This window comes from Colius striatus, chromosome 7 (genome assembly GCF_028858725.1).
Source record: "Colius striatus isolate bColStr4 chromosome 7, bColStr4.1.hap1, whole genome shotgun sequence".
Classification (NCBI taxonomy): domain Eukaryota; kingdom Metazoa; phylum Chordata; class Aves; order Coliiformes; family Coliidae; genus Colius; species Colius striatus.
The window spans coordinates 27,497,301-27,522,642 of record NC_084765.1 but is presented as its reverse complement, the minus strand read 5'-3'; the positions used below and the strand labels follow the sequence as shown (position 1 = coordinate 27,522,642).

General features: G+C 34.2%; 1 protein-coding gene across 3 annotated transcripts in view; it reads left to right on the top strand.

Annotated features, from left to right (window-relative positions):
- Nucleotides 1–24,943, top strand: part of VPS13C (vacuolar protein sorting 13 homolog C) — a 97,328-nt gene extending 72,385 nt beyond the window's left edge. The window contains exons 65-83 of one of the 3 annotated variants that reach the window (XM_062000380.1): nt 536–771; nt 1,071–1,221; nt 2,226–2,366; nt 3,433–3,514; nt 3,614–3,683; nt 4,499–4,610; nt 5,527–5,640; nt 6,602–6,738; nt 7,009–7,090; nt 7,512–7,625; nt 7,866–7,941; nt 8,592–8,755; nt 9,854–9,899; nt 10,878–11,001; nt 11,707–11,821; nt 18,539–18,630; nt 19,891–20,014; nt 20,269–20,352; nt 23,230–24,943. In XM_062000380.1, coding sequence (XP_061856364.1) covers nt 536–771; nt 1,071–1,221; nt 2,226–2,366; nt 3,433–3,514; nt 3,614–3,683; nt 4,499–4,610; nt 5,527–5,640; nt 6,602–6,738; nt 7,009–7,090; nt 7,512–7,625; nt 7,866–7,941; nt 8,592–8,755; nt 9,854–9,899; nt 10,878–11,001; nt 11,707–11,821; nt 18,539–18,630; nt 19,891–20,014; nt 20,269–20,352; nt 23,230–23,331 — 2,166 coding nt within the window. In that variant the 3' untranslated portion in view covers nt 23,332–24,943. Of the gene's footprint in view, nt 1–535; nt 772–1,070; nt 1,222–2,225; nt 2,367–3,432; nt 3,515–3,613; nt 3,684–4,498; nt 4,611–5,526; nt 5,641–6,601; nt 6,739–7,008; nt 7,091–7,511; nt 7,626–7,865; nt 7,942–8,591; nt 8,756–9,853; nt 9,900–10,877; nt 11,002–11,706; nt 11,822–12,559; nt 12,771–18,538; nt 18,631–19,890; nt 20,015–20,268; nt 20,353–23,229 lie in introns of those variants that run through there. The other 2 variants (XM_062000381.1, XM_062000382.1) reach the window with 2 other exon arrangements.
- The last annotated feature ends 399 nt before the right edge of the window (nt 24,944–25,342 follow it).

Below are 25,342 nucleotides of genomic sequence, written 5' to 3'. Positions count from 1 at the left end.
ATGCTGTACTCTACAAGAAATTTCTTGGGTCAAATTTTCTATGGTTTTGGTTTGACTCTAATTTCCTTAATGTATAATTATGTTTACATTTATGATTATTTTCTGCTTTTGAGAAAAGGGCTTTATCTCAATTTTGCCTTACTGATTAACAAATAAGGAAAAGCTGTGTTTGAAGACAAGTGATCTTAATTGTTGTAGATTTATCATTTCAGAGTATATGATTTAATATCTTCTTCCCCCATCACTGATGTGTTTTGTTGTAAAGGCTTCCTAATTTCCAATATTATTTTCATCTACAAACGTTGCTGGAATGCCTACTTTTCAAAAAAAAAAAAAAGAACCACCCACTAACTTCTTTCTAATGTTGGGGTACAGCAGGCACCAAATGAGTATGATGCAGTAAACTCAAATAGGAAAAATACTGAGTTCTGGTTTGCATGTTTGCCAGTAAACTTGCTTGCTTATAAACATCTAGCAACATCTATTACTCCTGTAATAGACTTACTAAGTACTATTTTTTTTCTCCCCAATACAGGATGAATGTGGCCAATTCCCTTACAATGCAAATACCCAAATACACTGGGTGTCTTTCCTGGATGGACGCCAACGAGTGCTGCTTTTCACAGATGATGTTGCGTTAGTTTCTAAAGCACGACAAGCAGAGGAACTGGAGCAACCTGATCAAGAAATAAACTTGTCAATTCATAGTCTTGGACTCTCTCTTGTTAATAATGAAAATAAAAAAGAAATCTCTTACATAGGAATCACTAGGTACTGCACACGGGAGCCTAAATATTCCTTTGAATAATCGGCATCTGACACAGTTTCAGCAATACAATTGAGTTGAAGGGGGCATCTTTCAAGGGAAAATAATATAATTAAAACCATTTTAAGTAAAATTAAGTTTTACCTTAAATAGGATTTAACTGCTTCCTTTTTTAGCTTCTATTAAAAAAGTAAACAATAGTTTTTTTGAGCCTGAAAAATTAGGATAACATCTTTTTACATTGTTTGCACACATAAAAAGGTTAACACTTAATGTACTTAAACTTTTCTTATTTGTCTTGCAGTTCTGGTGTTGTCTGGGAACTAAAACCAAGGCAGAAGTGGAAACCATTTAGCCAAAAGCAAATAAACCTGTTAGAACAAGCCTATCAAAAGTATCTTTCCAAGAGAGCTTTCGAAGCTCCAGGTTGGCATAAACTAGACAGCAATACTGAGGTATGTTTTGAGGTTTTGGTGTTCAAGTTATTGCAGAACATGTACAACAGTTAAAACATACTTCTGTTTCACTGAGAAAGGAAAAGAGCTGTGTTAAGAGAAACACAAACAGGAAAAAGTGGAGATTTTTTGAATAGTTGAACATTTTGTAAAGCAGAATGTGTTCTTATTATTTTCAGACTTGTATTGTGAAGTAACAGTATCAAAAATTTTTTCTTTTGTGGGGTAGAAAAGATTACTTTTTATCAGCATGTTAGTTACGAACTTCTCATTGATGTAGCTTAAATTCTCTGCATAAATCATGGTCTTAGCATCATAGTAAGCTGCAGTTCCCATGACTTCAACAGAGTCTGTAATGTCCAAAGACTCTTGAAATTAATTCACTTAACGTGATGTTTTTCAGACATTAATTATTACTTACCTGTCTTCCACACATAAATTGAATGTGTCAAAACAGCTAATTAAAGTACAGGCATTTTATAGTACTGTAAGCAACCTTGTTTTCTATATCATCCTTTCATTTGAAAAACATATATACCCTCAGCCATAGTAATACTTAGATTTTGTACTTGCAGTAGTGCTTTTAAAGTACATGTTAACCCAGACTGTACAGTTGCTACATGTGACTCAATAAAGGAGAGCTTTTTAATTTGGCTTTGCGTACCTTAAATGATTCAGGATCAGGGTATCATCATCTAGGAAAGTATTCTGCTGCATATAAGTATCTTTAAGTATGCCAGTGTAATATATAACTTGTGAAGAAATAGTTACTGAGATAGGATAGAGGTTCCTGCTTGGGACAACTCAAGCTGTAATGTTCCAATCAGACTAGCTTGTGGCTTTCATTATTTTCTGTGCTGATAATTGTATTGAGTAATTCAGTAGCCATGTGATCATGAAAGAAGGAAAAATGCAGGTTTTATTTGCTAGTCTGTTTACTAGTAACCTAACATTTTATTATTTCTCTCATTAAACTGTATGTTAACTCTTTCTTGTATCTCTAGGTGAATTTTAGTAAAGTTCCAATGGAAATGCGTCTCCCAGTCAGATGCAGCATCCGACGCAACTTTCTGTCAGGAATTCAGGTGGAATTTAAACAGTCACCTCACCAAAGAAGCTTACGGGCTCAACTGTATTGGCTGCAGGTACCATCTTTCATCATGTTGTGCAAACTAAACAGACACCTTAGGGCTTCTGTTTTATTCAATCATATGAAATACCTCAAAATCTCTGGTGTGTGATGCTTTGCTCACTATGTCTCTATGAGTAGAAGTGCTGCAAATGTTCCATAGATGGAGAAGTACTGCACAGCTGCCATCCCAGGATTTTGCAAGTAGTCTGGAAAAAAATACAGAAATTGTGGGTTTATGTAAAGCAGGATGCTGCAATGGAAAGTTTATTTTTAAAGAGAGGCATTTTGGTGTTTAAACCTCAACCTTTTTCAAAATTTGTCTATCATAGTTTGTACAGTCATGTAACTTATTATTTTAGAGAGTATATCTAGAGGTTCAGAGAGCTTTGGTACAAAAAATACCTGTCTAATGCAAAGTAGATAATACACATCTAAATACTAAAAAATAGTATGGAATAATGTATCTGCTTGTATGCTTAGCAGTGAATAAATGTGCAACACTTAAACCTGATGCGTGTACTCTACTCAGTACGAATAGTGTTGCTAAATAAATCGAGTGCTTTAACAGGTACTAGGGAGAAGTGTTTACTACTAGAGGAAAATATTGGTGAGCAATCATCATCATCACAGTCATCTTCATCTCCATTTGCTGCACTTCAGACTCCCCCAGGAGAGACCACTCATTGAAGACCCTGATACTTTTACTGGCCAGCTAGTGGAGGAGACTTTACTTTTTCCTTTCGTTTTTGGCATTTTGTTTTTATTTTTGCCTGAAGGTACTTTTCTCTAGTACAGTCAATATTTGCCATCGGCTGCAGGCACTCTAAATGAATCTTTGAACCTCTATAAGCATTCCTTGTGCAACATTTCCAATCATCTGATCTTTTGTAACTAAATAGGTAACATTCCAAAATAATATCAGAGTAATCTTCTTCCTCTTTGCTCCTTTCCTCCAAATAAGAACGATATTGTTCTTGAATACAAACTACAAATGAGTTTCTGCTGCCTTTAAAATGTAAAGGACATTTGATTACTATGTCATTACAATATTCCTGTAACTGTGCAATGATTTTTTTTAGATTGATAATCAGTTACCAGGATCGATGTTTCCTGTTGTATTTCACCCTGTAGCTCCTCCCAAGTCGATTGCTTTGGATTCGGGTAAGAGAAAACCTTTAGTAATACCAGATGTATTTAGTCTTGAAAATAGTAACTTGGCAATTTACTTTTTAACGTGTATTTTATTTTTCTTCTGTTTAGAACCAAAACCCTTCATTGACATCAGTGTCATCACTAGATTCAATGAATACAGCAAAGTACTGCAATTCAAGTGAGTTTAAGGGTGTTGTAATACTATTTGAGAGGTTTAACTCATACTGGAAGTGAACCTTGTTTTAAAGCTCATTTTCCTCTATCCAAAGAACTCATGATTTTGGATTGAGTTTTTAAATGTCTCCAGTGAGAAAACACCACTCTAAAAGAAACTTAAGTGTGGAAAGTAAGAACTGACTACATGAACGACTTAAGAAGAATCTTTACTAATCAGAATGTTTCCCTCTTGTGCTACAGTATCAGAGTTTCATGACTGCCTGTTAGCTATACAGTGTTAAGTTTATTTTTCATAAAGCCTCTAATGTTACTCAGTACAATGTGATCTAAACTGAAATACACGCTCTTTAGTTGATATATCTGTGTCTTTAGTTTTTGTACTAAAAATGAGACAAAGTCATGGTACTGATGGCTTCTAATACGAATATATGAAACCAACTAGTATGGCTATAATTTGAACATAGTGAATTTTAATAAAATAAATACTAAGTAATAAAACTTTTGGAGAGAGGCAGTTTTAAAAAAGGAAGAAATCTGCTGTTTCGCTGATATTATCCGTAGAGCATCTAGAATCATGTATAAATATAAGGAGTATTTGATGATGGTTAATAATTTTAGGTAAATTTTGAAAGTGTTAAGATACAAATAATCTACAGTAAAATACTGTATAGCCTTGTGAGATTGGCAAGTCCTTCTAACTGTAAATAGTTGATATTGCAGATGATAAATCTTAATATGCAATATTGGGAAGGGTAAGCATGTGATATTTCAGTTAAACTTCTACAAGTATGCGCTGTTTGTTTTTCCCCATTTTAGATACTTCATGGTTCTTATCCAGGAAATGGCACTAAAAATTGATCATGGATTTTTAGGGGCACTTAGTGAACTTTTCACTCCGTCTACAGACCCAGAAGCTGAAAGACAAAGGGTAATGTATGAGAAGAGTTAATTTTTGCCAGGTCAGGGCTTTTATGGAAACAGTGTTACACATTTCTGAAAATTTCAATTTAAATGAAGGAATATTGTATTTGGCACCAGTCAATAAAGGGACACAGTAAGATAATTTTCAGCAAAGCATTGCTATTTCTGTTAAGCATTGGTTGTGGATTTTACTAATTGACAGGTTTATGTAACTGATAACTGGGTTTCTGTAACTGTTTTCTGCCCGTTTTATGTTTCATTAACTGATCACACGATTGTTTCCATTGTATCTACAAACTGTTAAAGGGAACACATGAAATAAGGTTGGGATTTTAGAGAGAGTTGTCTGTTAGTCTGCAGTATCTTTAGTGAGCAGAAGGATCAGATTTTAATGTCTCTAAATATTCAAGTCTTACATAGGTGGATAGTACTCAGGTCACATTTAGTTCTAGTGTGTTTAGGAGAGGCATTCTTAAAAGTTTATTTTTGTTAGAAAGGATATTTTGAGGTGTACTGTATAAAAATTCTACTTTTGTGAGGCAGCACGAACAAATAAGAATCTCAGGAAGTTAGTTATTTTACTAGTATCTATAAAATAATTTAGAAGAAATAAGGGATTGAGGAATTAAAGGAATATCAAGTGATAAAGCATAAAATGGAAAAATCAACCAGTAACTATTGCATGTGGTGTTTCTTTTGGTTTTTATCCTGCATTAGCGAAATGTATTGGTACAATTATAAACTAGTATACAAAAGTAATGAGTCTGTTCCCGGTTTTGGAGGTGTTGGCTATTTAACTACTTAGTTAATGTGATTAGTACTTCGATTGTGTATTTACATGTATATAATGTATTTTATATAGTATTTTAAATTGTATTCTGTATATGTTAATAAGGTAAACTTTTTCTTTTTAATAAAACCAGTCAAAATTAATTCAACAAGATGTGGATGCACTTAACACTGAATTAATGGAGTCTTCCCTAACAGACCTGTCAACTCTCAGCTTCTTTGAACATTTCCATATTTCTCCAATTAAGGTATGTAAGAGATACTTTTTGTTAATAAACCCTTTGATATTAATTCCTTATACTGAGTACATCTGCAGATTAGCCTTCTTGGGTAATTGCAGTCTTCCTAATGTTTTTTTTATAATGTTCTCTAGAACTTTGTTGGAAAACGGTTATCATTTTAAGTCTCTCGTGCATCTTTACTTGAAATTGGCTAGAGATTCTACCTCCTAAGTACAGAAAGAGGTTTCTTTTTCTCTTCTGTTATTTTTTACCTTATTCAGTGATTAATCTCAATATTGTAGAACACTGGATAGTGGGAAGACTATTGCAAAGGGCTGTGTGGCTTTTTAGGAAAAAAAAAAACCCCGAAAAAGGAGTCTTGAAAAAGTCAAATTACACAGATTAACTACTTTGCCCTCTTTCGAGTGAGCAGAATGGAAGAGTAGTGTTTGTGGTGGTGAACAAGGGAGAAGGATAAGAAGTTTCTGTTATCCTCTCCACTGTTAAGAAAAATGTGTGTATTTCTTTTAAAATAAAGCATCTTGTCAACACTATGCAGTCCCATTTTCCAGTGTTAAAGAGTTCTCTGAAGTTCATGCATTTCCCCAAAAGTGACTAGTTGCAAAAAATACCCAAGCTAGTTAAGTATATTAGAATTTAAAATTTAACTCTTACTGGGAATTAAGCTCTGCTTTTTTTACATGTTATTTGTCTCATTATTTGCACAGTTTACAGACAAACATAACAAAAGTGAAATTTCTAGGACAATTTGACACTTCTCTGTGTCAGAATATAAACAAATACATACATCATCAAAGTAATACTATTGTTGAGTTCAAGCATGTTGAAATGGTACGTTTTCTCAAAGTGTGTAAAAATACACTTACCACTGTTTCATCTCTGGTTAGTTTACATGTCCACCACACAGCCTGTCTGATGTGTGTCTTCTTTGTCTTGATTTTTTTTTTTACTAATTCTGTCCTGACAGTTGCATTTGAGTCTGTCTCTGGCTTCTGGTGGAGAAGCATCAGATAAAGGGGAAGAAATGATAGCCATCCATTCTCTGAATTTGCTCTTGAAAAGCATTGGAGCTACTCTAACAGATGTGGATGATCTTATTTTCAAGTAAGCTAATAAAGATTTTTTTTTTCTTTTTTACTATTTTGAATAAAGCTACTGTACATTTAATAATTGAGTCTGTGGTAAACTTTGTTGACTGACTCTAGTGTCAGTGTATAGTGTCAGTGTTGGGGAAAAGGAGAAATGGAAGGGAGATGGTGGTTGGGCACTTTTTTTTAGGAGAATAGGGCTTCAGGATTATGTGAAGGAAAAAAAGAGCACTAATTAGAAGGAGGAAGGATATCTATCATTCATATATGATTACTTGTCTTTCAGACTTGCATTCTTTGAAATTAAATATCAGTTCTACAAGAGAGACCAACTGATGAAGAGAGTTGTTAGACATTATAGTGAACAAGTAAGCCTATTTTGTCAAGCCTTTTTGTAGAATTTTGAGTAAATGTCTTGCAGAATTCAGAAAATAGGAAAGTGAATACCTCTGAAGGTTACTAATGTCTTACTTCATGGTATTGAAGTAGGAATCTGAGGGCACATCGTGAAAATGTAAAGACAAAAGCATCTTGAAAATGTTTTTTGAGGATTTAAAATGATTCTGTCTTTTTGTTTATATTTTAATTGACCAAAATACTGTTAATTGTTATCCATACACACACTACATCCTAAGCCTGTCTTTGTTCTAGTAGGAATACTTAGTTGAGAATTCTAACACCTTAGGTAGTAAATTATAAAGGTACTAGCCTTGGCTTCTAAATGTAGTTGTAGCAACCACTAGTAACACTGCTTTTGGTTTTGCTTCTTTTTTTACCTCTCATATTTAGTTCCTGAAACAGATGTATGTTCTTGTACTCGGGTTAGATGTTCTTGGAAATCCATTTGGCTTAATCAGAGGCTTGTCTGAGGGAGTTGAAGCTTTCTTCTATGAGCCCTTTCAGGTATGACTTACTGATGCTTCAACTGTGTATGAGTGGTAGGCTGATTAAATATACTGGTAGAGTTGTAGTATTGTTACTGGTGTACTCCACACCCTGTTTAAGAAAACAACAATTTTTAATGTTAACTTTAACATATTTGAATTGCCTTACTTTTATCAAAGTGAAGGAATTACTAGTTTTTCTTGAAACAGATGCATAAATGTATGGTTTTCTGCTATTCATAATAAGCTTCACTTTTAGGGTGCTGTTCAAGGACCTGAAGAATTTGCTGAGGGCTTTGTAATTGGTGTTAGAAGTCTTCTTGGTCACACAGTGGGTAGGTGTTATGTACTTGTTTAATAAATTAGTTCAACTCATGGATTTAATTTAGATTTTTAAAATTATTATTCTTTTGAAGGAAAAGTTATATTTTTTTAATTGTCTATGTGGTAATTTTTTGATGAGTAAGTTTTTGCCAGATACTGTTGTCATTTGTGATATAGATCATTCATGCCTAACTTGAGACCATCTAAATGTCTGTTTTGTAGACTAAACAAGCAAAATGAGAAATATTGCATGTATAACTGAATTTCTAACATACTCTGGATGAATAAGAAAGAGAATTCTAATGGTCCTAAAATATCTGGAGAAGCCTGAGAAGTGTTCATAAGACCAGCTACTGCTTAAGTTTCCTTAGATTTTTATTTAGCTATGTGTTATAGTAATTAGATAAAGTATGATTTTATCCAATATGCCATATGATGTGTACTGAAGTGATTTAAGAGTTATCTTTCACTTTATTTATGGATTTCAGACCAAATTCCAGAGTCTTCTTACGGACAATCTGTAACAGTCACTCTATGTAAATTTGTAGTATCTAAGCTGAATATGAAGGGAAATTGCTGTGAACTTTGTGGCTTCTTGTGTGCTATCCACTGTTAATTTGCAGAAGATCAGTACCTTTTACTTTCTTCCTTGTTGCACCAGGTGGTGCAGCAGGAGTGGTGTCGAGGATCACCGGTTCTGTTGGAAAAGGCTTGGCTGCTATTACTATGGATAAAGAATTTCAGCAGAAACGGAGAGAGGAAATGGGTCGGCAGCCAAAAGACTTTGGTGACAGCCTGGCCAAAGGAGGAAAAGGCTTGTTACGGGTATGAAGTTGAGTATATGATGTGCCAATTCTTAATCCATGCTGAAAAAATATATGCAAGCAAGTTTGGTGTCTTCTTTATAATTTCATGAATGAAATGGAGGAGATAAACAGGTGATTGTCTTACAGGAGACTCATTGTAACTGGGCTCTTATTTTACCTTGCAGTCAATTCTGTCATTAGTCTGTCAATGAGCTATGGACATGTGCTGTGTAGTAGAAATGGCCTTCTGTATTATGAGGTCTTACAAAAACTGCTAGATTTTCTTGAATTAAAAGAATATGAGATAAAGCAAATAGATGGTGTATAAAATGAAGTATTGCTTTAGACTGGTGAGGTTTTTTTTGTCCTGAAATAAAATCTGTGCAACCCTTGTATTTCCAATTTTAAATTAAAAAAAAAATGTCTTCTGATTGTTGAAAGATCATGTCCATTTCTAGTAAGTGTTAAGTATGAAACAAGCCTCATGTAAGCAGTTATTGAGAGCTATATTACCTGAATGCAAGTTAGGTCTGTAAAAAAGTTCTATCATTTTCCATTCAAAATAAAAACAGTCAACATACTTTGAGGTCCTTATAAGTAATAAACATTGCAGAGTTGTTTCTGATAGTGTTTGCTGAAATTTGGAAGTTACCTCAGTGTTTTATTGTTCTTCTGCCTTAGTGTCATTAAGCTACTTGACTTTTAAAATCTTTCAGAGACTTATTTTGTGTTAATTTATCTTGAATGTGTGGTAACACTCACAATTGGGAATTTTGGCAACTTCCTCTAAGTAGTGGAAATGGAATAGTGAATTTCTTAATTATTACAAGGCCAATTACTGTACAAAAGATTTATTAGTCCTTCTTGCCAGTGCAAATGTTTCTTCAGCTATTTTAGGTTTTCCCCTCTCTCTTCTTTCCCTGTTATAATTTTCTTACAAAATTATAGTTCTCTTAAAAATAAGAAGAACCCAGGCATCTCAAAACCCAGTCAAACAATGTTTCTGATATTGAACGTAATTAAATTTTAAAATAGATGTCGAAAGACAACTGGTTACTGACTTGCACTATATAATTCCTATTTCTAAGTAGAAACTTAATTATCTTCTTTGTTTTAGGGTGTTGTTGGAGGTGTGACAGGCATAATCACGAAACCTGTAGAAGGTAAGCAGTAATGTTACACTGTGCTGCCTATATGGTTCCCCAATACAAATTGAGTGCCCTGATACTAAGATATGTAGCAAGATGATTTTTATATTTCTAATTCAGTTATAATCTTACACAATTATTTACTCAAATATATTTATAGCTCTTATTAGTTTTCCACTTCATCAGCCATCATCAGTCTCCATGATGTATTTTGAGGGCTGCTGTACTAGTCAAATTATTTCTTAAAACCAGAATAAAGAGACTGAAAATAATAAAAAGCACCAATTGAAAAGCTTTTTTGGGACTTCAAAGGTTGGAGAAATCTTAAAAAACAAATTTGATTTTATGCCTGAAGATCAGTGTTTTTTTGAAGACTTGACTATTAACTTTATTAGTATGATAGATGATGAAATCTAAGATAGAATGCCTCTTAATAACATTCGTGTCAACATGACTTAAATGTTGGAAGCTGATTGTTGCTGTTGTGTAGATTATTGGCAGATGCCTTGAGGTGTAGTCCTCTCATTGGTTGGTAAACACATATGCTTTCTAAACACTCTCTTGACTCTTCCATAGTTATGTGTAACCAGAAACATGTAATTTTGAGACAGAAATGGTTAACTTTTTTACGTGACCATTTTACATGAGCATCTAGGAGTCTTCAGGTTATTTTGTTATTACTGTTAACCAATGATAACTGATGTGTTGGCCTACAGTACAGACTAAAAGTTTGAAAAGGAGAATCCAGTTAGCGTCTCTGTTTTGCTGGCTTTTGCAGCTGGTAAGGCATAAGTGAACAGACAAGGAAGCAATATGTGACTTTTCATAGAGAATTTGTTTTATAAGTGGATCATATGTAATCAATTGCTGCAGACAGTTTCCAATACAAAATGGCTCTAGCACAGCCTGGAGCAGTACCGATTTAATTCTGTCGTTTATGTCTTCAAACAGTTCATTAAAACTGTTCCGTTTTCTGTTACCTTTCTCTTAAAGGAGCTAAAAAAGAAGGTGCAGCTGGATTTTTTAAAGGAATTGGAAAGGGGCTTGTGGGAGTGGTAGCCCGCCCAACAGGTGGCATTGTAGATATGGCAAGCAGTACCTTCCAGGGAATTCAAAGGTAAAATCCCAAGAGGAAGTTTTGAAGTACTTTCCATCTATTGAATACCAGGGGGTAAAGTGGTCCAGTAGTGACACATGATTATTTGCATTAAATAGAATACACAGTAGGATATATGGGGCTGAGAGCTGTCTAGTAACCTCTGATGACTATATTTTATGATGATCTCTGGAAATTGCTGCTTTAGAAAACATCTCGTAGAGCTGTAATTTGGGTAGAAGGTAACTAGTCCATTTTCTCCTTTCACTCCCTCCCATGATCAGAAAGCAATTTTAAGATCTTGTGTAAATTTTACTTCTGAGATAGGTTTCTGTACTTCTGAACATGAGTATCTAAATGCCATTTAAACTTACTCTAAAAAGTAGACCACTGAGATGTTTGGACAAAACTTGTTAGTTTGAAATTTGTTACAGGGCGTATCAGGGGCTTCTTGTGTTTTAAGGGGACCTTTGGGAAGTATGTTAATAGATATAAAGACCCATAGTAAATTAGCCATGCTTGGGAGTAAAGTTCTCCAAGTTATTCTGTAGCTGTCTAAATGTTACTTTGGATTTATTACCAGCAGTTAGCCTTTACATTTATAGGATATCCAGGAAGTTTTAAGTGGGATATGTGGCAAGTGAGCGCATGGCTTTTTAAAGATATATTGGTGAAGCTCAGAACTTTAATGAACTCATCAAAATACTCTTTTGCTATCTATGACAGGGCGGCGGAATCAACTGAAGAAGTATCTAATCTCCGTCCTCCGCGTTTCATTCATGAAGATGGCATCATCCGGCCATATGATAGGGTGGAAGCTGAGGGTTATGATTTATTTGAGGTATGACTTGCATTGTAAATACAGTTAAAATTCTCTAACCTACAAGATTCCTTAGAGAATTATGTTATGAAGAAGCTGTCAGGGATCTGTGTCAGTCATTATCTGTAGTAAAAATTTGCTTCTCTCATGTTCTGGAAGGAAGTAGGAGACTTTAAGAATTAGGTAGGATTAAGATTTGAATATGGAGAAACAAAGGTTCTTTATACTTGGTTCTAGTGTTTTGCATAATAACAAAGGTGAGGTTGGTTTAGAAACTAAGCAACTTTTAAATAGGATGAACAGAATTGTTTGGTATATGATACAACTACAGAAGTTCCTTTTAAAGATTTTTGTTCAGTAGTATCAGCAGTAGAATAAACCTGCATGAATTCTCAAAGTGCCACCTTTTTGTTGTTGTTTTTAGTATCAATGTGTCATAGCTACGGGCATTGTGTGGACATTTAGCCTCCTTCCACATCTGGATGTGGCTAACAAAAGGGGGGAATGAAGAACAGATGTTTTCAAGTCCTAGATAACCAGAATCCTGTTAATTTGTATTTCTGCCTTCACTGTCTTAAAACCTACCTTAAAATGCTTATTTTATTGCTAAAAAGCCAGAATAGAATAACTGTGTAGACTGACATTTTAAGACTCAAACTTGCATATTTGCTACTTCCTTCTAGGTGTTCTTTTAATTCTGGTTTCCTGTTTCTATGTCTAACATTTGTCTTCTTTCTCTTTCTCTCCTGGCATACGCAGCATCTACAGGAATAACGGAGTAAACATTTTCCATATTTCTTCTCTATTTCCATCATGGTCTTTTATCTGCCTTAAGTATTTAAATTAGGGACGTGATTACATTTCACATGTCCTCTCCCCTTCTCTCATGTCTTTTCTGTGTAGAAGTTGAATAAAATAGACTAAGAAAACAAGTGAACTTGAATAACCATCTTTGGTTAAGATGGGAGAGACAGGAAGAATTAATTTCTTGTATATTTGTTTTACTAAAAGTGTTTAGCTCCTTACAAATGGCAGCAGCAGAAGGCACTTGAAAAAAATCTTAGTGGAGTAGATGCTGAGTTAATTTGTTTATTGGGGTTAGAGCTAGGGCTGTGGATAAATTGTGAAAACAACATTTTGTTACTTGCACAAAATATTAAATGATGGTTTTGAATAGAATTTTCCTCTGTGAAAATGCTTATAATATTACGTAGAAATATGGTTTGCATCTAAATGCTAAGAAAACTTGTATTTGTGGTTTCTGTATTATACAGTAGATCTGTTATTTATATATATATGAACCACTATCACTTCTTCATGAAATTTAAAAAATAGCCAGCTCAATCGACTCTGTTTTCATTCACAGAATCTTCTGGGAGTTTACTGTTCAACACACTGAAATGTAAACTGCAGACTTTACATAGATATAGATAAAAATTAAAATATCTATATTTCTAAATTAAATGATGCCAGGAATTGTTTTTCTAACACATCATGTCATAAATGAACATGCTAAGCTTAAGAAGCTGTTCTCCACAATTTTTTTGGCTATCAAAGATGAAAAAAAGGTTGAGGAGAGACATCTCTCTGATGCTAATGTCTTTTGAGAATTGAATGGTCAATAGATTATTTCATTTTAAATTGTTTAAAAATCCTTAAAACATTTAGTGAATTTTTCTCTTAGATGATTAAATGAAATGAAGTTGTGATATACCATGCAGACCAAATATTTTCATGTAGTGAGATTTTTCTATTTTGATTTTTTTCTCTATGTATTTTCTAGCTATCAGATATGAAAAAGTAGCACAATTAAGAGCAAAAACTGGATAATATACAGTTCTCTCTCATCTGGTATTTTTATTTTTCTTAAATCTAAATGATGTAGATTGGAACTGTATACTAACTGAAAATGAATCCTGTGTATAGTTCACTAACTATAGTTCCTTCCTTTTAGAAGTCAGTTAATTGAATACAAGTTTGAGTTTTTGTTAACTAACGGATGATTATTGTGCTAGAAGTTGATGTTGGGAAGGTTTTGTTTCCTAATGTAAATTATGAGCAAGTGTAAGACTGTCTTTACAGGAAGTAGGATATTTAACAAGGAAGATGAGTTAGCAACTCAATTTTATATGTGCTGGCAAACTCAATTGCAAATCACTCAGTTTATGGGCACTAATGCTCTTGAATTTTCGATCCAATGTTAAAAGTAGTTTAATCAGAATCCCCACCCTCTCATCTATTTTGAAACCTTGTAAGGTTACCTTAAGGAGTGGATGCCTCAATACTATCCAGTAGTTGGACAAAAATGTTTTACTTAAATATTCAATTTTATGTCAAATAAAGATATTGATAAACATCTCAGCTTAGGAAGAGCATATATTTAGACCTTGAAAGACAAGTTAGTTTTTTCCACTCAGGTTTTTTTTTGTGCAGGAGGAAGGACAGTAGCCAGATGGAGTAGATGAGCTGGCTTGTGTGAAGTCACTTGTGCAGTGCTTTTTCCCAGATGCACTGGATGTAGTGTATATGGGCTATATAGGGATCTACTCAGTGGATTCAAAACTTGGAAAGTCAGATTTGACATCTTGCAGGCCACGTCTCTAGCTCATGCAGTGAGGCTTAGTAGTACAGAATGCATTTTGTTAAACACAAATGCACAATATGTATAGCTGGAGAAATCAAAGAACACACCAGGAAACTCCAGGAAAATTGTCTTGAAAGGAATAACTTCTCATGACTTCTAGTCTTTGTATGAGGAGTGTTTGCAGTTGATGAGATTTGCTAGAACAGGTAATGAATGCCTTTGGCTTTGTTAGTCTTTGACTCTTTCTATACAGGTATTTTTCCCTGCTCTAGGGAGGAGAGACTGTCTTCTAACCCCAGCACTTAGGCTCTGACTTGATGCAATTCATAAATTATTCAATGTCCATGGCATTACTTTGTTTCATTTCCCAGTTAAAGCATGGAGCTTTATAAAGAATGCAGAACACCTCATGAATAATTGAGACATGTTGGTGAGGCAGTGTTGTGTGGCAGAGAGAATACTACTCTAGGTTTCGTGAAATTGCGGATTCTATTTCTGCTTGAGTCACTCTTCTGCTGTGTAAATTTACACTGATTCTTTTCATTTCCATGGAAAATAAGAATGAGTTGAACTTCTTTGAAGCTCTCCAGTATTCTCACAAAAAATAAAAGCTTTTGATAAAGGTGCTTGAATTTTATGAGTGTGCAGATCATGGAGGAATTTGCTTCAAGTGCAAGCTCCTTTTTGCATAATTTGACTGCCATTGTGCTGATATCTATCAGGTGTATTGAGAATAGCTCTGAGAAATACTGCATCTCGTAGGCACACAGCTCAGTGGGAACTCTTTAGTAACATATTGCATATAAAATCTAAAAATACTGTCAGGATTGTTTCTGAAGTTACAAGGAACAGACTTTCTCTCCAAGCTTTGAGTTTAAATAGAGAACCATGCTTATGAATAAATATGTTTAAATATGTGGCATGTCTTGTCGCTGCATGTCCAAAAAAGAATTCAGAATGTGGATTGCAGCCTTTGAATTGCATTCTTTGTGGCAGTGTGTTTTGCATTTCTTAGATTTTTTTTTTTTACTTGTTTTTAAAATAGCTATGGTTCAGGTGTAAAATGTGATTTCATATTTTGATTGTAGTCATATGCTGCCATCTTCCTTCTGATGTTTTGAAGAGACTTTGAGATAAGCAGTGTTTCTGGCTTTTTTTCCTTTCATGTATGTCATAGAGTTGCAGAAATTTTTAGATTATCAGAAAGTGATATTTTTTTATAGACAATGTGGACCCTGTATTTTTGGTTGTTGGTAAATGCTGAATTGAAATGTTTTTTAAAACATCATATCACTAGAGGACAAATCTATGAAAACCCTAGACTGTTGTTTTAAACTCTTGAATATTAACTTACTTTTGTGCGTAAAGGATTTTTAGGAGCAGTTGCAAAGTATGATGATGCTTTGAGACATTTGTTGAACTTGTAAATATATTAAAATAAAATGCAAACATAAATAAAAGTTGAAGCCTCTTTTAATTGATTCTGATGTAAACTGAGTTCTCCAAAGATCTTTCCATTTTGGTTACTTAAGCTATATGGAGTTCTTAGCCTGTGTGGTTGATTATAGGTCAATGTGGAGTCAGTTTAGCTTCTGTTGTCATCTTACCAGTTTTATAGATGTAACTGTGGACATAGAGAAAGAAATGTATCTTTACAAGGAGTAACTAAAAACATACTCAATTTTCAATCTTCCCTCCTTAACGTATTCTCATAACAAAATTCTGATTGTCAGAAAACTTGAGAAACTTACTGTTATACAGAGGCTGAATTCCACAGTAACTGAAGGTCATCTTATTTTGCTGTGAAGAACATCAAACCAATTTTGAGGCTTCAAATTGCAGGCACGTGCTAAATGTTGATTGAGGTGCATACATTCTGCATCCAGGCAGAGCATGTATGGCCTTCATTCTTTCGTCATCTTTTTCTGCAGGAGCTGCATATTTTTCATTAAAACAGATTCTATGATTAAAGGACAGTTGTATGGGCTTTGAGAGTACAAAGCTATCATGCTTTACCTGTCATGTTCTATGCCTATATAACTGTCTTTGGTAATCTTTAATAATTTAAGGTTATTTACAAGTGGAATATGTATTTTGTAAAGACTTTTTGCACTGATTTAACCTTCTTAGTGACAGAGTAGAGTAAACGTTTGAGATATTGCAATTTAATCTATTGTAGACGCATCTGTAGTGATAGTTGAAAGCTCTTGGTGAATGGTAAATTTTATTTTGTGACCTAGGAAGTCTGTAGTGATTGGATTTTCTGTAAAATTTTCTATTGACCATATAATTTTAAATATAAAGAGCTCATGGTTGTCCTGACCAGGCTTTTGTGACTGCTGTACTGGAACCCTGTGTTTGTTAGAGGCTTCACAAGTATAAATGGAATCCAGATGCTTTCACTGGCTAGAGTCTTGGGGTGAAGTCCTGGGTATGCACATCCTCTTTTCAAAATTGTTTCCAAGGTTGAAACTATATGACCCACTGCTTTATTATTAGCAGTATTGCTGCCTTCTTAACATTGTCTAGTTGGTTATGAATTCTTCATAAAACTTAATAGAATTCCAACATGAGTGGCATTTTGATTTGCAGGTTCAGAGACATGAGGTGATTGAAGTATAGGACTATCATAGGAGTATCATAGAATCACAGAATGGTAGGGGTTGGAAGGGACCTTTAGAGATCATCTAGTCCAACCCCCCTGCAGAAGCAGGGTCACCTAGATCAGGTCGCAATATTGCATAGTACAACTGCACTTAGCTTTGCAATCCAAAATAAGTGCAGAACTAACTTCAAACCTATGATGTGTATGTTCCTTGTTTCATTTTTTCAGGCTATTTCATTTTTTTAATCTTTTGATGTATGGCTTCCCCAAAGAGAAGGCTAAGCATAGGTGTAATACGTACTTCCCATTGGAGTGTTCTACTGGTAGTTGGTTGTAGATAAGATAGGTTTGATATGACTGTTATTGTGGTAGGTTTGCTACTCAGAGAATTCTGTCTCTGCATTTAATATAACCTGTGTACATAACAATTACAGACAGAACCTGAATTCTAGCAACTTTATAGCTACTAAATATATACCAGATTGTAACAAAAAACATCTACTTCATTCTAGTCTACCATTTCTGTCCTGAAAAGTAACATGCATTCAAACTATCAACCCAAACACATTTACCTGTAATACATAGTTAATGTTTTATATTAGTTAATCAAGCAGGCAGTAAATTAGGACTGTCAGCTTGCCTGCTCTCTGACAAATTCGTAGCAGGAAAACCAGTAGCTGGCACTATTCTCATCCTTAGTCTGAGGTTGGCTTGCCATTGGAGTTACATGATTCTTTTCACAACTTTTATCTTTTTCTACATGATGTTTTGATATGTATCCATTCCCCACAAAAATGTGGGGACACAAAAATGTGCTGCTCTGTGAATCTTCTTGCTTTTAAGCCAGAGTTATTGTAAGCTTGATTTAGCGATGACTGTAAGACTCTTCCGTGCTGGTCTTTGTTGTTGATGGCATATTGTAAACCTGGTGTGTGCTCTAGAAAACATTCAGTTAAGCAGCATGTGCAGAATTGGACATCAGGAAAATATGTAATAAAAAAAAAAATGAAGAGCTGAAAAAAATAGCTAGGAAGCACTTTCATTACTTCATTTAAAAACTTTTTAAACCTCTGTATTCATAGCTTGTTAATTGGATTGTAATTATCTAACAGAAACGTGGTCTACATTTTCATATACCTTCTCATTTGGATGTTGAATAGAATGATCTTGGGGTGTGTTGAGTATTAGTTTATTTCTAAGGATGTGGGTCATATTCTGCTACCTTTTAAAGGCAGTGTTGCAGGATTTTCACTCCTGAATCAAGTCTGCAGCATGGACTCTAACAGAATGAGTATTACTAAATAGTTATTAGCACAGAAAAGAAATTAAAGCTGAATAAACAGTCTGATACTGCAGTGTCTGCGTTCCACCTTTTGAGTGGAATGGATCAGACCTTTCAGTGACTCAGCTTCAAGAGTGAGAACACTGCAAGAGCCTGCCTTTAAAGGATCAGTTCAATAAGGTAACTATTTAAAAGGCTTTTGAACTGGAAACAACACTTCGAGTTCTCTTTTCACAGCTCAAAAATGATTTTCTGTATCTCTTTCAGAAATTGCACATCAGAAAACTGGAACAAGAGAGCTATCGATACCACTGTGCAATTCCAAGAGGCAGAAGAGCAAACCTTGTTATTACCAATAGGTATAAAGTTTTAAAGGCTTTCTAAAGGCTTACCTTGGCTTCAGTTTAGGCTTAGCCAGATGTCTAGTCCCCAAAGTGATTGCTGTTCTCTTGCATATGTGCTTTTTTTTTTTATCCATTGTCTTTATTTGTGATTTACTTCATTTCCTTTATGGAAAACGTCATATGGTAATGATGTCATTACTCAATACTAATTTAGGGAGGCAGATTATTCTGATATCAGGTGGCCCTTTCATAGTGGAGGGAAATACAATTTTTTTCTCTTTGTTTCTAATTTTTCAAATTAGCTCGTGCTAGTTGTTTACAGTCAAATCAAGGTTTTGGTAATGCTTACATTTACTTTTTTGTTAATTAAAGAATACTCTAAATAGACTCTTCAGGTATTGTACAAGTATGAAAATGAATATTGAACTTACCAGACAATTGTTAGAATTCAAGGTATTAGTTGTGGATAAACAGTTTGAGGACTCAAAACTATCTAAATGCATTTTGATAATGAAAAGGAACCCATGATTTATGATCTCCATATCCCAAATGTGAACAATTTCCACCTTGCCTGGCTATATATGATAGGCTTATCTGTGATGAAACTACAAGAGGCATCCCACATTGTCTTGTAATTCATTCCCTTCACAATTCATGCTGCAACTGTAAAAGCTTTTCAAGATACTGACAAAATCCTTTGATATTTAAGTGATTTAATTGTTCACAGCTTCAGATAAATGCGCCCTTCTCTCCTTATCTCAATTCTTCTCCACATGCATGAAAGTTCTAGTTTAACTTCATTCAAAACTGCCACATGTGTTTGTTCTAGTGGTGCTAGCTGACATTGAAGCTTTGAAGTAATTGACGGGGCAGCTAGCTAGCAACTGTAAACAGTAGCAACTGATCGTCTCATCAAGTCTAATACTAGTTGTGTCAAGTGATGCTCTTTGACTGCCTTCATCTAGTAGAGGCTGGCTTTGAGGAACTGGTTTGAGTTAACTGATGACTGTCTAGTATAATGTTTGGATTTGGAGGGCTGGGTGGCTTTCATTTAAGGTGACCTGTGCCTACAATGCAATGTTGTAGATCATCTGTGAGTCTTAAGACAAAGTGATTATTTCAGAATATATATTAAGAAAATATGGTTCCACTGTGACTGAGTGGAAGGCACACAGAAAATGCCTTCTCAAATCAATTTCTTTGTTTTGTTTTGTTTTTCTGGCAAAGTTCTAGTCCCAAGGATAAATTAAGTATTACCTCTTTTCTTCTGAACAGGAGAGTGATATATGTAAAAGAAGTGGAAATCTTAGGACATTTAACAACAGAGTGGGATTACTTATTTGAAGACTTCACACGCTGTCCCTCCTATGAAGCAAATGTTTTAAAAATAGCTGCTTTGGTAAGAAAAACATGTAAACTTTTTCTAATTTAACACTATTTAGAGGTCCAAACACACTCTTATTTATGGGTCTAACTGTTAACTATGAGACTATGAGAGAGGATTTACTTAAGATTTCTTGAAACTGAGTTGCGTTGTACAGGAGATACATTGAAATCTAACCTGAAATTGACATTCAAGCCATTTAAGTATCAGATTCTGCGTTCTTGTTTTGTGAGTCACCTGAAGTACATTTTTGTTTCCTTCTGCAACAGGATCAAAAGATATTCCAAAGAAGGGACAGTGCAGGTCATGAATGTGTAAGGACAGTTCAGCTCCAGGATGAAACCACAGCAAGGGTACAGTCTCTTTTTTTCCCTTATGGTGTTTTTATCAGTTATTGTAACTCAAAACATTAAAAAGATAAGAGATGTATTATGGAATAGACTGCTGTGCCTGAGGACTGTTTACCATACATCCATTTTGAAAAATGAGTTTAATGAGGGAGAATGGTGAGACAATCTAGCCTAAAGCATTCAGGAGAGTATTTGTAATAATAATTTAGGATTAAAGTTGCATAGTCTTATGTTTTGTGTATTAAAACTCATTAAAGGAAAATAATTTAAATACCTAAAGTACTAGGTTAAGTTCATTTTCATCTCTAGCATTCAACGTACCTCTGAATTCTGCTACCTCCTCATTATTTCAAGATCACTGGACTAACCCAATAAGAGTACTTTTTGTCAAGAGGCTTGCTTAGATTTCTCCCTGCTCCCACCCAACACCTGAGTATTCTACCATTTATTTCTGAGTGTTTGTTCATATGGATACTGGTGAGGCTAATATATTTGGGGAGTTTTTGTTCTGTGGATGGTTGAGACTCATAGCTAACTCACAGAAACTGAACTAACAATTAGTATAAATTCCAGGTTACTTCAACAACAGAAAAAGTTACCTAGGAAACCATGTGTCTTACTGTAGTTCCCTATCAGATGATGAGAGAGAAGGACTTCTCCCTGATACCAAAATTGAAATCAATTTCATCCATAGCATATTGGAAGCACACTTGAAATTGTAGTTCCAGTAAATAGCGACTCAGCAGCTAGAGCCAGAATAAGGGCTGAATTGCTTCTGTTAAATTGTTTAAGCCTTCTAAAAGAATGGGTTAGACTGGGAAGGGAAATTGCTGTCATTTTGAGGCACTTTTTCAATCTATTAGAAGAGTCTATATTATTTTATTGTCTCATCTAAAGAAAAAGTTACTTCATCTTTTTCTTACAGCATGTCTCCCAAGTAAGACTTTTGATTAACTAATTTAAATCTTTTCAGTTTGTCTGTGTCTTAGTGTCATGGCCAAAGCTGAAACATTGTACCAAAACATGGAAACTATCCTAGAAGGATATTTTTTGTATTTAATTCTCTTTTTTTTTTTTCTGTTTATTATCTAACTGCATGTTACTTCATTAGTGTTTCTGCTGGTATGTATATATTGAATTTTTTTTTTTCTGTCTGGAAGTGTAACACTATCTATTTACATTCTGTGGATTTCTGTTTCTTGAATTTATCAGTATTTCTTGACATTTTGCATATCCTTTCTTTGCATAGATCCCAGTTTTAAATCTATACTAATTTGATAAACACAAAAAAGTACCCTTCACAAATAATTGTCCCTTCGGTAAAGACTTCTGTGGTGCCCATTGTATATGCATGAAACAAATGTCTTGAAGATCAGGTCGAGGTTATCTATAGCTTTCTTGTTCTTTGTCTCCTCTCAAAACCAGTAAGGGTTTTAGGTTTGTCCTTTTTTAGTCCCCTGAATTTTTCCCCAGCCTCCTTGAGTTATCAGAAATCCATGTTTACAGTACTTGCAGTACACTTGATGCATGTTATTTGTCCATCCAGCTTAACTTACTCTATTTATAAATGTTCAGTGTTGCATAATTGAGTTTTACTGTTACTGAAATTATGGATTAAAAAGATCTTCATCTTTCACTAAATGCTGGAATTACCTGGATAAAATCAGAGTGGCCCCTGAAGCTAAACATTTTGTTTAGTTTTCCCTAGGCATTTTTGCATGTCATATTGACATTACTTTTCTCAGACTAGAGAAATATCACATTATTATTATTATTTATATAGGTTTTATGCATAATGTACAATATGTCTAATGTTATACAGTTGAGAGATTTTTTTTTTAACGGTGAGATTGTTTAGATTCAGTAATTAAATAAAAATGGTTAGTTTAGTTGCACTGCTTTGTTCAATTTTTTCTAATTTTATAATTATTCCTGGATTCTATTTTATCTTTTTGTGTATTTCAAATAATTACCCAGTTTGAGGGTGCTTTTCATTATAAACATTTTCAAAAGTATCTGCTGCCACTTATATCTTATTCTAGTTATTGTGAATGATTCTCTTGTGTTTCTGGATTATGATAATGCAAACCTCTTCATGGTTTGGCCTTAACATAGTCTGTTTCTGAGTTTCTTTGCCTCAGACTGAATCTGGTAGTTGTAGGCTCTCAATATTTTTCTGTCAGTATTACAGGAGAAAATGCTTAATTTGATCTGATACTAAATTTTCCTCAAAAGACCTCATTCTTATAGCAATTAAACTTTCACTAAAAATAACAGTGGAGCAGAGGATGTCCAGAATTGACATGTTCCAGTGGATCTAGTATGTTACTGTACTTGAGCAATTTATTTATTTAAGAATTCGTTGATCCCATAATATTGAAAATTGAACAAAGACAGAGTTAGTGAGTATTACTTACATGAAATGACTGTTTAAAGGCTAACTGCTGTTTTACAGTGTACGTGTGTTACTAGCACAGGCTGTTGTTCTTAGCTGCATAAGCAGGACATGCGTTTAATGCTGGATCTTTAAGTGGTCTGACTTTGAAAGCCTCCAGAGCATATATTATTGGAAATGTCATTTTCGTATCTGTTTAAAATTAGACTGCTTGTATTGGGATGCTGCCTAAGGAAGGTTTATCTAGTTAAATGTGAATAACATCATTAATGTAACTAGTTGAAAAAAACGGAGCAGATGGACAGTATTATTGAAGCTTTTTTGGGGTTAAACATTATGCATGTGAACCGGAAGTTATGCGTCTAACTTAGAGTGTGTATGTAGATTTTAATGTTTGTTGAATTAGCTATTTTTAATAATATGTTATGGAATAAGACTGCAGTTGTGTGCTTTAAATTTCTTTCTTAAAATGTGTTGCTTTACAGAGGATTTGTCGTGCCATTCAGGAAGCCCAGGCAACGAGAAAGCAACAAAAGCTGGTGAAACAAGCATCGTTGCAGTTGAGGAAACCACAAACACTCTCTTGATAATGATGATTTTTTGGGTTCCACCTTTTATATACGATTTTATCTCTAAAATGTGGAAACATTGTGCAGAAAGTAAATAGAAAATGTCTGAGGTCTTCCTTTACAGTTAACAGCCATAAACACAGTATTTTAAAGAAGTTATGCCTCTTTCCAAAATTTCATTATTCTAAAATACACATTTCAGTTTAAAACTTACAGCATTAGTTCAAATGTTTTCCCACTCTGAAGGGGTTTTTTTTTGCTCTTTTTGTGTCAAGAGTTCTTGTAAATAGATTATAAAATAAAGGGTTTATCTATTTGCACAATTTATGATTTACAGACAGATTGTAGTAATTGTGGTTCTAGTGTATTGCAAAATAAAGTACTTATGCTACTGATCAAAACTAATTACAAATTCTGGTTTAGGCAGCATTCTCTTTAAGACATATACACAGTTTAGCTACTATAATTTCATTCCTGTCTGTTTTAGTGTTAGAAAATATTGCACTGGAGAAATAAGAATGAATGTATGAAAAACCAGACTATTGTTGTCTGGAAAGGCTTACTTTGGAATGTTGTCACTTATACTGTAAATGAAAGTCTATGCTTTAAAAATGGAAAATACTGTTCACCTGTCATGCATATAAGTAGTTTTGGTTTTATTGCTGTAGCTTAAAGACTTCTCCAAGAGGAACAGGATGGTGGTTTTAGACAGCACTGTATATCAAAAGCTTCAATCATAGTAATTAGCTTTCCCCATTGCAGTGTGTAGTTACTGCACTGGAAGATTGCCATCTCATTAAGCTGAAAGTCACTTGCGATATCGTATTTTTATTGCAATTTCTCTTCTCAAAGACTGGTTAGCATTCAGTTCAGCAAGATATTTAAACACATTTAAAGTACATGCCTAGTTCTTAATGGTATTAGTAATCACATGAATCTCATTGAGACAAGTTCCATTGTTAACTCTGAGCACATACAGGAGTAACTGTTTGAGTCAAGAACTATACGAGCAAACAAATTTGAGTTCAGTGATCAATGAGCTAAGAGCTCTTGCTGTCAGTTTTTGGCTCTTGAATGAGATAAGAAGTTGCCTTGCAAATACTTGTGAAAATTAGTTCTTTCTAAATCAAGGCACTTGGAAAGAATGATTTCTGTTTTTTTTTTTTATTTAATTTTGTACTAGATAATAGGTATAGGGATGAGCTCAATGAATAAAAATGGCAATATTCTTGTGTAGCTCTATTCAGTAAGCAGAACAGTCATGAGAATTAGGGCTGATTTTTTTAAACTCTCTTTGTACTTGAGGGCTGTTGGATTCTATAAATGTACTCTTAACCTATACCTACAATCTCACCAAAGCTAGAAAGCTTAAGATATTTGAAAGTAGACTGCCCAACACAGAACTTCTGGAGAGCATCTGCAGACATGATTTTATTGCTATTGTATGCCCATGGCTATTGATCTGGTTTGCTACACTGGAAAAAATGTGTTGCAACCTTTAATTCTGTAATATCACTGACTTTCTAGAAAACTCTGCACAAACATAAACTAAAACAGTGGTCTCGGTTGGATGTATTTCAGTCCCATGTTTAAAAAAAATAAATAAATTTTTATATGCAATTACTTTTGATATGGTTTAAAATCTTGTTTCTTCTAAATTGCATTCTATGCTATTGGGTTGCCACATGTCACTGGCACTATATGAAGAAAATTATTGGAGTATTAGAATACTGCAGAAGAGCTTTCTACGGTTCAGCATTTCTTTCAGCTTGTTTTCTGGCACATAAGGGATAGTTGTGTCTGTACTGACAATTTATAGTTGAAAATAGATTTTACTTTAGTCTACTATCAGTGCATGTTTAGATGGTACCATATGCCTATTTTGAGGTGGAGAATTGCAGATTGAAATGTTTCTGATGCTACATGTTTGACTCAACTCTTCCGCTTGATTCAGTTCTGTACTTCCTCATTGTTATTTGTAAAGTTTCTGACTTGAATTGTAAACTACAGATATTGTGTTTTCTTACTT